The sequence below is a fragment of the Lissotriton vulgaris genome, chromosome 1_1 (genome assembly GCF_964263255.1).
Source record: "Lissotriton vulgaris chromosome 1_1, aLisVul1.2, whole genome shotgun sequence".
NCBI lineage: Eukaryota > Metazoa > Chordata > Amphibia > Caudata > Salamandridae > Lissotriton > Lissotriton vulgaris.
In genome coordinates this window covers 794,410,606-794,424,771 of record NC_141685.1, presented here as the reverse complement: position 1 = coordinate 794,424,771, position 14,166 = coordinate 794,410,606, and the positions used below count along the sequence as shown (strand labels likewise).

Sequence of the window (14,166 nt, the reverse complement as noted above, 5' to 3'; positions counted from 1 at the left end):
TGCCCTTATGCTATAGCACCAAGCCTGAATAATCAGAGTGGCACTGGGTAAAACTGCAGAGGAACCGATATAATGAGGGCATTTTCCACCCTAACATCCGGGCATAATATTGGGCAGTGCACTTAATAGTGGTCAACAACTGGGGTATATGCCTGGAGACCACCCATGTGCCGGAGAAGAACCAGTTCCAGACTCGCTCCTACTTACAATACTTATTCGGGGGGAAGGGCGTCAAAGAACCTACCGACAGTGACCCAGATGACCACTGATGCCTGGAAAGGGGTGGAAAGACTGACGAACTGGTAAAAAATGTTGACCCGGGAGACACCCCTATGGGTGGGAACACATTTGAAGGAATTTGGAAGGCTGAAGAGTTTTGGGCAGTGGGATACAATCGGAATCTCGAAGTTGGGGGACCTCATAGCGGAGGGTGCACTGGATCCCCTTTAGTTCCTTATGACTGGAATACCATCTACATAATACCAAATATTTTAAATATTCACAATTAAAACACACCTGGAAGGTGGAGAAAGTCACCTAGACGACATCCCATAGTGTGCAACACTGTATGGGAGGCCCCTCCAAGGTGAGATAGCTGGGAAAGCAGTCTTATAGATGTATAAGACTATCCTTAACAATGTCCCAGATACCCTGACAAAACCGAAGGCAAAATGGGAAGGCGAGGTGGGCGAATTAAACAACACAGATTGGGAGGCGGCCCTGAAGCACCAGGGGAGGTAGCAGTCAAGTTACACCTGCAACTTATTTAGTTTAGGGACCTGCATAGGATATACTACGACATGGCCCGTTTATATAGATTTGGTAGGGCAGAGGCCCCCAACTGTCTGAGATGTGGGGACGAGATTTGGTCATTCCTGCACACAATGTGGCCCTGCCCTGTGATAAGCTCATACTGGATAAATGTGATGGAGGAACTTAATAAGATACTGGGTGTAAGCCTGCCAAAAGACCCCAAATTCGTACTACTGGGGATACCCACAGAGGTAGATGTGCCCAGAAGTAAACTCCTCTTTAGCAATCTGCGCCTTGTGGTGGTGAAGTGAAATGTGGCCAAGCACTGGAGTGCCCCCAAGTCGCCCACCCTCAAAGAATGGAAAGCAGAAATGGACCTCCATATAGTGGCCAAAAGAGTTACATATAAGGCAAGAGAATGCCCCAAGAAGTCCCGTAAAGAGTAGGGTCTCTGGCTCAGGCACTACAACACAGACTTGGGTGGAGATGGAGTGAGCCCTCCTCTACGTAGTTTCACTGATTAATACCGATACAGAAAGAGGAACTTCTGACCTACAGGAGTTAGTTGTGGTGGACATGCCAATACTGTCCATTATTGTAACACTGTACAATTGCACGCTGAATCTCACGTAGCATTGTTGATGAACGAGATGTTTTGTATCATGTATTGTTTCAGAGAAAAATCTTATAAAAATATTTAATAAAAGATAAAAGAGAGAATATTAAATTAAATACCACAATATAAATTTGAAACTAAAATTCTGTGCCTTGAGACCCTCACAGGGGAGTAGCCGCGCTATACAAACTCCTAATTGATTGATTTGATATAAAAAGTTTAAAAAAAAACAAGTACTTAAAATTCGAAAAAAGGCATGATTAAAATTAAATGGCAACACAATGAATTGAAACTCATCACACTACAGAAAAATGGTAACATCAACTTGGAGTACACGGAAAATGTAGGACAGCCTAATAATGAACACAAAGATAAAATGAAAACAATAAAAAAGAACTGAAACTATATATTATACAGCATAATCAACCAAATTTGACAATACTGCTCAACTACATTTCTTTCGTATTAAACACAACTTAGTTTTCTTTCCTTGATATTTTAAAATCAAACTATAGCCCTCATTATGATGTCGACGGTCAGACCGCCAGATTATGATCCAATGGTCAGAGGTAAAGGGCGGAGGGACCGACTGCTGCTTTTCTGACAGGCTCAAGGACCCCGTCGGGGCAGCGGAGGAACTGTAATCTCTACAATAGGGGCAGTGCCTCCTCAGGCTCTGCTATAGGGATTACGATGTCAGTTTCCCCTCTGCCTTTCCATGGGGGTCCAACTGCCATGAAAAGGCAGATGGAAAGGGACTCTGGGAGCCCCAAGCAGGGCCCCGTCCCCCTTGGGCCTCTACTATGAGGGTCGGGGGCCACACGTGGTGCCCGCCTAAACAGCCATGCACCCTGTGCCAGGCACCTCATGTTGTGTGGCACACAGTACATGGATGTTTGTAAACATGATTTTTGCCATTGCGGCTTCTACTGCAGCCCTTTTCCAGGCCGCAGCACAAGCCTCAATTGAAAAATGCATGTTTCCGATCGACTTCACAGTGGTCAGATCATAATAAGGCGGGTGGAGCCACCGACTACATGTCAGCGGACCCTGATACGATGTCGGCCAGACACTCTTCCCACCAGAATAGCAATGATGGCCTATATTTCTCTTGTCTACGTGAATTATTGAATACCCAAAACTTAAGCGCCTAAGCTGTCTTGCCTAAAACTAAAAATGAATATAAGCAAAAGGGTTGCATGGCATAATATTGAAATGCTACAAAAATCTCACAGCCAGAACACCTCCTACCACAATATTGTGAAGCAGCTATACATAATACAGACCTACTATTCTAACTCTATATCTATAGACATAGATGTGAAATATGCTGTAAAGGTACATAATTGTGGAGTTGTGTTCAGGAAACCTAGAGTTCCTTTTATATATACGATCGTTCATAATAGTTTGGCAGTTGATATTGCAGCTAATGTACATTTTGTAGCACAATATTCTGGTAGTATACCATGGAGGAGACATCACTTCAACAATGAAACTAAACACACTAAAAACGAAAGCTAAAATTAAAAGGAGCACCCAAAATAAATGAAAAAGAACACAAGCTGATGTATTAACCAAAACAAAATTACAGTCATTCCAAAAATAATTTTTTATATTCCATTTTTCAATTGTAATTATTCCACAAACTAAGTCTAAGTATTAAAAACAAAACCATAATTTAATGTAAAAGAACTTTTGAACGGTCTTACATAAGAGAAATTAACTCGACAAGTAAATAAATCTTCAGCTAAGTAAATCACTAAAAACTAAAATTAAAATTGAAGGCAAACGATCATTCCAAGAGTTATGAATATGCTTTTTTCTGTTACATTACATGGCTCATCAGTCATTTATGTAATTTTTTTATTAAGTTTGAAACTATTTCACATTCTTAAAATGTATATTCAATATTGAACTGGGTGGTTGTGGCTGCTATAAAAAATACAAATCTAAAAATAACACTATGCTGAATACTAACGTAGACGATTCATCTGAAAGCTGAAATGGTGAGGGAAATGGATTTCTAAACATACAAAATAAAAAATTGGCCATAAGAAAGATTTGAAGTTCCCAACTCACAAACAAGTGGTAAATGTACACTAGTAGGTATGCTTCTACTTTATAGTACATTTACAATGTTTTGCACAATTACAATTGGCGGGGAATATACAAACAAACCCACTGCCCTTTTTGGGAAACTTCAACAGCTGAAGCTTTTTAAGGAGTATCCACATGTGTAATATTTGAACCATGCACATTTGCATTTATACATGTAAATGCCAAGGGAAATTGAATTTGCATTGTTAACTTTTTATTTTATTTTTTCTCTACCGCAAAAATAGCTTACCCATGAGGGAAATCCCTTCTCCTACACCCCACCAATTTTGGAGTACTCCCTGTCTTGTCTATCACATTGTCTACAGCTTTACTGCTGCTGCCAGAGGGAATATATCTAAAGGGTGGGTATTTAGCCTTGCAAAAGTTTGCGAATTCCCTCAAACTCACAGTTGTTTCGGTATTTATCAATTTTCCAAAATATTCTAGCCTAGGAATTCCTACTGCTAACCACAGGAAGTAGAGGGTAAATTCAATTTTGTCAATACAACGCTGAATGTACGCACTTGTAAAATCTGCTCTTTTAGGTTCCATTAGGGTTGCAAATGGCTTCATGAATCTGTCACTAAAATGTTAAAATAAACTAAAATGTAATTTTAAATATAAAAATTAAAAGAAAAACAATATACACAGGGCAAACACCATATCAGATGCTAAATATTTAGACTAACTAAATTCAGATAAAACATTGACATATTATTAGCAAGACAAAATGTACCTTCAAAATTAATTAATGCTGGTCTGCTCTGAGGGCACAAAAATAATAGGAAAAGTAGCTAAACCATCTGTTTTCTAATTTTTTGTCAGCTGCAAACTGTCTGGAACTCTAATTACTAACATGATATTGAGGGAGATAAACGAGGGACTTGCCTTTTTTCTGCCATAAAAGAGAAGTTTAGTAAACTTTTCCACTGCTTGCTTTGCGGTCTCTGTGCAGCTTGGGACTTCTCCTGTGAGCAGATCCTGTGTGTCGGCTGTCGGGGCAAGCCACGAATCGTCATTGAGATTGATCAGGTTGCCGTTTGCCTCCTGCTTTTTGTACTTTTCACGTTTGCAGTCCTTCATCAGGAGATCCGCGATGTCTGACCCAACCATGGACTGCAATGAAAGAAAATTGCGTGCCAGCAAGTAGAAAAAACTGAGAGTATCCTCCACAATAATGCTAAGATTATGTCCACAACAAGATAGGTTCTATAAGAATGTGACTAAAACAAAATAGTACAAGCTAAAAGCAAAACATAAATTAAAGATACAATTGAAAATTCATCTATTTATGTATTTTACAATGTTCTAAAAATGCACTTTAGACTTTTGCAAGTACTATACTTCAACCTGCACCCAAGGAGCCTCATCACACAGATGAGGTTTCCTGTCATGTCTCCGCATCTTATTTCTAAATGCCTCACCGCAGACCTGCTACTGGTACGACAGCTCCCAGTGTTGAACTGGCATATATGGACACTGGCATATACGGCAATCTGGCAGTGACCGAAGGACTAGTCTGACAGATCGGTGGGTAGGGCAATTTGTTAGCTGTTTGTAGGCCTGTTTTTTGGACTGGGTGGTCAGCCTTTAATGTTAACTTCCCAGATATTATCACAATATGTCTGCAGTAAGCAAAGTCCATGTAGTCTTCTATTCCTTTCTAAACACCTTAAAGCATCTCTTTACAAGTTAAAAACAGCCCGATTTGCAAATGTGGGCTACTTTTTTAACTATCTAATTTACTAAACAAGTCCACTTATATTTAGGTGGCAGGGCTTATTTTCTGTCTCAGTCCTATGCTGCCAATGCCCGTCCACCACAGATGTCCCAGCGAATTTCTTAAAGAGACCAATCTCTCATCCCTTGCAGCCCATCCCAGCTTAGGCATTCTACATTTGGGACGGGGAGCGAGCCTCTATACACTGTGACAGGGCTATAGTCACCCTTTCCTTCAGAGGTCATTGGGAAGAGTCTCACAAGTCAAATCTCCACATAACTACATCATTTTCAGGTCATGCTGCTTGTCTGTCAGAACCCAGACCTCCGCTACACCAATGGCATAATTCAAACATTTGACGAGGGGCACCTGAGTCTCCCATATCTCACAGATATTCACTGGTCTTGGACTGCAGGGATCTCTCCAAAGGTATAGGCCCCTGAATGGTTGGGGCCCCCCAGCACTGCAAGGTGTACAGGGGCCTACATTGCGCCCCTGCACTACCCAGAACAGGTTAACTCAAATCTTAGTGCCAGTATCCATTCCATAGAGTAGAACATCCTCATGTAACTAAATGCATAGAAGCCCGGCTCGCTCTGACCTCTTAAAAAAATGAATTGAAAGCTGAAATTAAAATTACACCGTGATTGGACAAATCGTATTTTTTAATTATTTTGTAGCAAGTCTGACATTGATCTTAAAACAAAAAATTAATGTAAGCACGTTAAAGGAGGTCATTTGAAGAGGGAAAATGAGAAGAAGAGCGACAAAGAGAAAATATCATTTAGCCCAGACAGTGGTAAGCCTGTGCATCAGTCACAAAAAAAAGTACCTCAAGCAAGAAATGTTGCATATCTCATTCTTTGCTATGGATAATATATCAGTTTCGGTGTTTGTTGATGCATTCAGCCTTTTGCTCTCAGTATATCAAGACAGGAAAGTGACCAAAATGCCATTTACCTTAAAATTGGCTGAAGAGAAGTAAATGGGTGATATGGTTTTTCTCTTTTACCATATAGAGAGAATTCAAATTAATATCTCAGATTTAAGCTGGACAAGCTTATCTTAAAATACTAAGAATTTTCACACCACAGCACAAACAAAAAATAATACGCTTTGGGTGGCATACTAGGGCTGGCTCATTCTAGTGTTTTGATATAATCAGTAGAATGTCCTGTCTTGTAACAGAATGTGGAACTGTGTGTGTTGAGAGGGATTCCACTAGCAATTGGAGATGGCTGGTGTGTAAGAATACAGCTTACCTGGCTCCTCACCGACTACCTTAGCAACCACCATCACCGCAATGATACGCAGAACGAATTCAGGCCCAAAACAGTACAGAAACAGCACACATCGCTGCCACAGACCACATCCACATGATTCATGACAGAGCATTGCCACCACAGACGACATCTGCATGATTCACGGCAGAGGAGACGCAGCAGCCCTCATTGTACTGGACCTCTCTGGAGCATTTGACAAAATCTCACACCCCATCCTCATCAGGTGCCTACACGACATTGGCATCCAAGGATCGGCTCTCCGCTAGATCTGCTCTGTTTTAATGGCTAGAACACAGGCTGTCAGTCTGGCACCTTACTCCTCGGAAGCCCTAAAAATCATCTGTGGAGTGCTCAGGGCTCATTGCTCAGCCCCACACTCTTTAATGTATGCTTAGTCCATCAGGTCACGTCATCCGTGCACACATCAACATCCACTCCTATGCTGACTACATGCAACTCATACTCACCCTTTCAGATAAGACCTCCAACACAAGAAATAAGGTCACCTCCAACTGCATGACCAAAGTCCCTACCCGGATAGGAAACAACTGTGTGGAGCTCAACGCCGACAAGACAGAAGTAGTGGTCTTCGGCAAGAACACCTCACAAAGGGACTCCAACTGGTGGCCAGCTGCACTTGGACCCACACCCAGCACACATGCCAGGATCCTTGGAATAATCATTCACAGTAATTTGAACATGACAGCACAAGTCAACACTGTCACTGCATCCTGCTTCCACACCCTGAAGATGCAGAGGAAGATCTTTAAATGGCTCTTGAGCAACACTAGGAAAACTGTCACTCATGCCCTAGTCGCCAGCAAGTTAGACTAGGGAAACACCCTCTATGCCGACATCACCAAGGAACTCACTAGTCCAATACAAACCATCCAGAACTCTGCAGCAAGACTTGTCCTCAACCACCCACTCAGAACTCATATCACACTACATTTCAGGGAACTCCACTGGCTCCCAATACACAAACTCGCTTATTTCAAAGTCCTCACACGAATTTAAGGCACTACACAACTTTGACCCCACCTACCCGAGCAGTCGCATCTCCTTCCACCAATCACCCAGGCAACACCGCTCTGCAGGACTCATACTCACACACATCCCACAGAACCAGATCAGTAGGACGGGCATTCTCCTACATCACTGCTAAAGTGTGGAACGACCTCCTGCAACACAAAAGTTGCCTCTTCTTGAATTCCATAAGAAACTGAAAACCTAGCTTTTCAATTAACCAACCTACCACAGGAAGGGTTACGGAAAACACACCTGTTCAGTACTAGGGTTTCCTCGGGGGTGATAGTGCACTTTGCAAAAACACATAACATTACATAACGTAACATGGTAGAGAACATACCCCATTCTGCCGGCAGAGAAGCACCAGGAGTTGCCAGAGTAGGACAGCATCTCGGCTCCTCACAGCATCCAACTGCTTTATCAGTTCCACTTCACGTTGGCAGAAACTGAGAATGTCTCCTTTGTGCAAATCCTCCCTGGAAGCAAAGAAGAAAAAGAAAATGGCAGCATGTCAGAGGTAAGTCGAAAAGTGAGGTAACCAACAAGTTTATGAATTTAGCAATGGCAACAACATGAAAGGAAGCAGCAACAGAGACGTATTCATTGATGAATTGAGATGTCTCTTGTGGAGAAGAATGTTTTGCCTGATTCTTCTTTGCAGAGGTAAACATTCTCTCTCTAATGTTTTGGTGCTGAGGCGAGTATGTACCTAATGTACCTCTGGAGGTGAAATTTTTACCTCATTTCACTGTGCAAAGTAACAGCCTCTGGTCTGTCCACTAATTCCCTGTAGGGTGTATAGTAAACCTCTAATGTGTTTTTTTCTTTTGCTGGTGTAGCGATGGGTGCATACTTGATTTATGTGGACAAGTTAGCAGCTGGTACCCTGATTTCTTAGCCAGACCCTTTTATCTGTAAGTTAGAGAGTGCTGTCTCCTTAACTATCAGTTAAAAACAAGACAGTTTGTAACGAGAATTTGAGAGGCTAGGGTTGACATGAAAGCATATGTCTGATTTCTTTGTTAGGGCCACATTACAAATCCCACGGAATCCTAATTCAGGTGCATACAGGACTTTGCACCAGAATCAGGATTCCAGGATGAGCTGCATTCCTATACTCTCCAGTAATACCTGGTAAAATGTGTGCAGGGAAAATAAAAAATACTTCAAGTTACACACGTCACAGAAAATGAAAACTTGTGGTATTACCACATTATCAGTAGTTCCAGAAGTCAGAACGTGTGGAATCGCTCCCTGAATACAATGCACCCTGCGGTATTAATTTTTACCAGGTGTGCTATTACACCCTACAAGGCTCACAATGAGGCTCTTATGGGTAATATGTTTATGCTTTATGTTCTTGTGGAAAATCAGAGGTCAGATCCATATTTGTTCAGTTCAAAATTGAAGCATCCCAAATTTGAATATGGGATCTAATAGGAGTGTAAAGTGAACATTTTTTTTCTCATATATGTATTGGTCATGAAATGTTTAACTAATCGATATGTGATTTTGCTGAAGAATATGCACCTGAATGTGGCAGCAGCCCTGCCTCGAACTTCTAAGGCTCTCATTCTGAAACGCCCCATAGTTCTCAAAGCGGCCATATGTTTTTTTTTATTTCTTTTTTTATACAGTCAAGGAATGTGTGTAAGATACCCCAAGGGAAGGCACAAAGCCTGCCCAAGATCCCTTATGAGAAAAAGTCTAACATATATGTAGATGTTGTAGGTGAAAAGGCTGCTCACAGTTCTTCTTCATAGGGCTAGGAAGAGGGGCTGATCCTCCCCTTGATGGATGTCCTATGTCTTCATATTTTTAATATAGATGTCAAGTGTGTCCAAGAGAGAAGAGGGGTCTGTCACCAATTTGGCATCTGTCTGTGAGTTCTCGTATAGATGTCAGCCAGAGTACAAGTAGTATTAATAGTACTTGAGGAGATGTTGTGAGAGAAGAGCAGTACGTTACCTGATCAGTGGCCCCAAGAACGCCCTCATTTCTTCCTGTTCCTGCGTGTCATGAAGAATGACCTGTGAAAAATGTGATGGTTCTCACTTAGTAATGAAACACAGCTTTTACAGAAAGATCATCTCAGAAAAATCTTTTCAATTGTTAAAAAAAATCACTCACAAAAATTATTCACAGAGATTTGACAAAATCAGCATTTTTAAAATAAGTGCAGAGTATAACAAAAACATAAAAATGGCTTCTAGAATCTGCAAAATTGCATAGGAAGTGGTAGAGAGGGGATGGTGGGTCACCCACGACCCAACAGGCTGATTTTCTCTCAGGAAAGCACTACTGAAAGTGTAAGGCAATGTATGTAATCATGGATTGGCCTGCATTCTCGGTTACATTTAGATTTGCACCTTACCTTTAGCATGATTAATAAATCTATTCCCACATCAAAAAATCTACAATCAATTCTCTTTAAATTTAGGCTAATGTGCTACTTTGGCCAGATTGATTGGTGAAACTTACATTAAAGTGTTAGCTTTATACATGCTTACTACTGAGATTAATTTATGAAAATATAAGGTAATGTTAGAATAACTTTTAGATGAATTTGTAATGACAGAATTTTAATTATGACTTTTAATTTGTATGACATATCTCACTGATTTATAGGTAATTAAAAACTACATTAGAAAAACACAATCAGATACAAATCCATTATAAACATGTAGATGTTCACACCAAAAGCTTCCACCTACCTTTGGAAAGATTCTTATAGGTCAGAAAATTAATTCATCAGGTTGGACACCGTTTATGGAGAATCCCAGATTATTTAATAAAATTCTGTAATCATGTATATCTGCATCTCAGTAGAACTATCAGGTACGGAGAGCACAACACAATCACATTGTCAGATGAGATCCAAGGGTTGTTGTAGCAAAGTCGAATCTCCCATCAATTATTCTTACATCCAAAGAAATTTTAGTGTACGTGATTCAAAAATCACAGGAGTTTTCCTTACATAAGAGGTAATCTCACACATGACAGGCTCTTACATAGGACAAATCTGTGTAACAAACGATTTTAACCAGAACAGTCTGAAACGTTCATTTATACCGAGGTCGCTATCCGAGACTCCTATATCATGGAAATCACTATAGAAGGAACTCTTACATTAAGCTGACTTTACATTATAAGTTCTTAAATTAAGTTAGTGTGTCTAAATCTATGGTTTCTTATTCAGATGTTTTAGACAGGTGGAGTGTAAGTAACAGAGGTTCCTTTAGCACACAAGGTTATGCTTCAGGGATTCTGTCTCTAAATCAGAGCATTGTACATCAAGGGTGTCTCAATATCTATATCAAATGTTCTTTTTTAAGGGACTCCATGTTAGACATTCTTATAAAGTGGATTATGTATCAGTGGTAGTTATTACGAGGCATGTTTCTTTAACAGGTGTTTCCATAAATAGGACTCTATGTACGTGGCTATTATTGCAAGGAAGTTTTTGGGACTCATAATAGCATTGAATGTGTGGTAAGTGGCAAGGGTATGAAAGTTGACAACACACCCATGCTTGTAGGAAACTTCTCTCATTTCCATTTATTAACAAAATATTTAAAAAATGGGACCACCTCCTGCTATTATACCTAACGTCAGTACTCTGGGAATGCAAAGGTCTGGTCCCATCCCATTGGCTTTCCCCCTCAGGATCTCCTTTGGACCCGGCCCCCTCCTGATATTTTAGGTCAAGGTGACAGTTCCTTATTACCCATTCTTATAGATATTCTTAACCACTCATTTGAAACTGGCCATATTCCCCAAACATGGAAACAAGCGATAGTGAAGCCGCTTCTAAAAATACCTACAGCGAATACCAACCTGGCAGATGGCAGACAGCTACAGACCCATTTCCCTGCTTTCGGTAGTGAGTAAATTCCCAGAAAAGCAGGTCAATAAACTTCTGTCCTACTTCTTGGAAACTCAAAACATCCTCCACCCCTCCCAGACAGGATTCAGATCAGATTACAATACGGAGACTGTACTACTGGTAGCCACAGAGGAATTCCGCTCTATTCTAGTTCAAAGGGTTTAGTGGCAATGATAATGTTTGATCTACCGTATATAAGAGCGGGCCGCCCACAGCAAGGTCAGCGTGCTAGTTGTTCAAGCTCAAAGGGGATAAAACCAGTATGCTGAAGCGACCGCGCAGCTTGGGAAAGTGATCTTAACAATGCTGTTTAATTGTTGCTCGGGAAACCATTTTTAATGAGGGACCAGGGAAAGCACTTACTAATCTGCTGAAATTAAGGCATTTTTAACGTTTTCATCTTTTCTAACTGTGCTATTGCACATTGCACTTTACTGAAGATGGTTCAGTCTTCCAGACTGCCTCTGCCGTGTATCTCCGATGACCTGCGGTGCCCATATATAAGAGCGGGCCCCCCCACAGCAAGGTCGGCGTGCTAGTTGTTATAGCTCGAAGGGGATAATACCAGTATGCTGACACGACCGCGCAGCGGACACGCGCAGCATGTGCACCAAAGGCAAGCACGTCTGCCCCCGGAAAGTGCCTTGCGCGAGGACCCCTGCCCGTTTTTCCCGCCAGATTCATACCAGGGGGCAGTTAATGGCACTAAATAAGGGTAAGTCATGTAATGCTACCATTTGGGATGGGTGAAGTGACTATCTTCCATTTCGCTGTACTGCATGTAACCTTTCACTTATGGTCTTGCACCTTCCCTCGAATACCCTTAACTATTGTTCTTCTGGTAGGAACAACAACTCACTATATTTAGCTACAGACTGTAGCATGGTCACCTCGGCCTCCGGTTCTCCACATAACACCCCAAGATGGAAAGATAACCACCTTGTACCTGTTGATAATGTGTTAAATGCTATACTGCTTGAACACTAGATCAGTGATTAAGCACGAGTACGAATTTGAAACTCTGTTGCAATCATCAAACGCGGATTTGGTCTTTCTAACAGAAACTTGGGCCAACGAAACGTCTTAGCCCGACTGGGTCATTGCAGTACCAACAGGATATGCACTGACTAGTGTGGATAGAAAAGGGCAAAAGGGAGGCGGCTTAGCAATCATTTATCGGTCTAGGCTGAAAGCTACTTTTGAGCTCATTCAGCTGCCTGGAGCAGAAGCTATGTCCTTTAATATCAAAATTGCAAATTTATATCTTTCTCCGGCCTACTTATATACAGGCCACCTGGACCGAAATCCACATTTATCCAAGGATTACAGACCCTAATGAAATCCTGCCTGGACTACCCTACCTTCACGATATTGGAAAATTTCAATTTTCACCTTGATAAGAATGTAGATACTTCCATTTTACTATAAAATTTGGAGGGTTTCGGACTGACACAACTAGTTCTAGAGCCCACGCATAAGGCCCTTCACACCCTTGATGGTATATTTACGAAAAATTCCAATATCACAGTGGACAAAGTATTACCCCTTACCTAGACAGACCACATGGCCATCCATTTTAAACTATGCTTTTTGGATAGTGACAGCTTGCAGTCAAATAAATTACCCCCTGCCAAAAGGAGATTGTGGGAACAAATCAAGAAAGAGGATCGTGTAGACACGCTAGACAAAAGTCCACCCATGCTAGTGGTAGACAATAACAAGGCGGCCAACAACTTTGATGGCTGGATTAGATCAGCTGTGGATCAGTTGGCCCCAGTAAGAACTAATAAAGTCTAGAAAAATAGAACCGCAGCACACTGGCACAACTCAGATCTCAAACGTATTAAATCTAAGTGTAGACAAGCAGAGCGGGCATGGAGGGCAGATTATAGTGATCAAGGTAAATATACCTACAATCTAGCATTAGAGTATAAGGCAGCTATTAAAAGCTCTAAAATGAACTACTTTACAAGTAAAATTGAAGCGGCCAAAAACTCCTCAAGAGAGCTTTTTAAGACCGTCACTGCCTTGTCCAAACTGAAACAGGCAAATCAATTTGCACCAGACCATGCCCTTTTTGATAAAGTTCAGGATAGGGTCAAAACGGTCTACGACGAACTTGTTTATAAGGTCCAAGGATCTATCGGACCCTCCTTACCACCGTCAGATGATCTCATCTCGAACACCACAGTGTGTCAGTTAATCAGTTCTCTTTTTTAACTGTGGACAAAGTTAATGAGTTTTTATTAGCTACAAAATCAGGTTCCCCGACTGATCCCTGTTCCCCCGCTATAATACATTTGGTCTCTGACAAGATCAGTACCACACTAACTCCGCTTCTAAATAACATCAATAGTTCAGGAACCTATCCAGCTTCTTGGAAGAAAGCCTGCATTAGACTAATTCTAAAGAAACCCTCTCTCGAACCATTAGATGTGAAAAACTATCGACCTATATCCTACCTACTGCTGGCGGCCAAAATACTAGAAAAATCAAATAATCAAGACCTAATTGGCTATCTGGACGCCAATGACCTTCTGGACTCAACACAACATGGTTTTAGACCAAGGCACTACACAGAGTCAGCTCTAATAATGGCAACTGAGGAAATATTCAAACAGCTGGAAGAAGGAGGAAGAGCCGTTCTGATACTACTTGGCCTATCAGCCGCGTTTGATACAGTGAATCATCAGATACTGACTAAACGGCTGAAGGCAATAAGAATTAAAGAGGTGGATCTAACCCTTCTCACCTCCTTCCTTACTGCAAGGGAACAGAGGGT

The 14,166-nt window shown here is 41.3% G+C and overlaps 1 protein-coding gene across 2 annotated transcripts in view; it reads right to left on the bottom strand.

Annotated features, from left to right (window-relative positions):
* Positions 1–14,166, bottom strand: part of SEC16B (SEC16 homolog B, endoplasmic reticulum export factor) — a 407,021-nt gene that overhangs the window by 305,691 nt on the left and 87,164 nt on the right. For both annotated transcript variants that reach the window (XM_086956511.1, XM_086956518.1), the window contains exons 8-10: positions 9,467–9,528; positions 7,839–7,974; positions 4,355–4,582 (exon numbers count right to left, since the gene is read on the bottom strand). In XM_086956511.1, the coding sequence (XP_086812637.1) occupies positions 4,355–4,582; positions 7,839–7,974; positions 9,467–9,528 (426 nt within the window). The remainder of the gene's footprint in view (positions 1–4,354; positions 4,583–7,838; positions 7,975–9,466; positions 9,529–14,166) is intronic.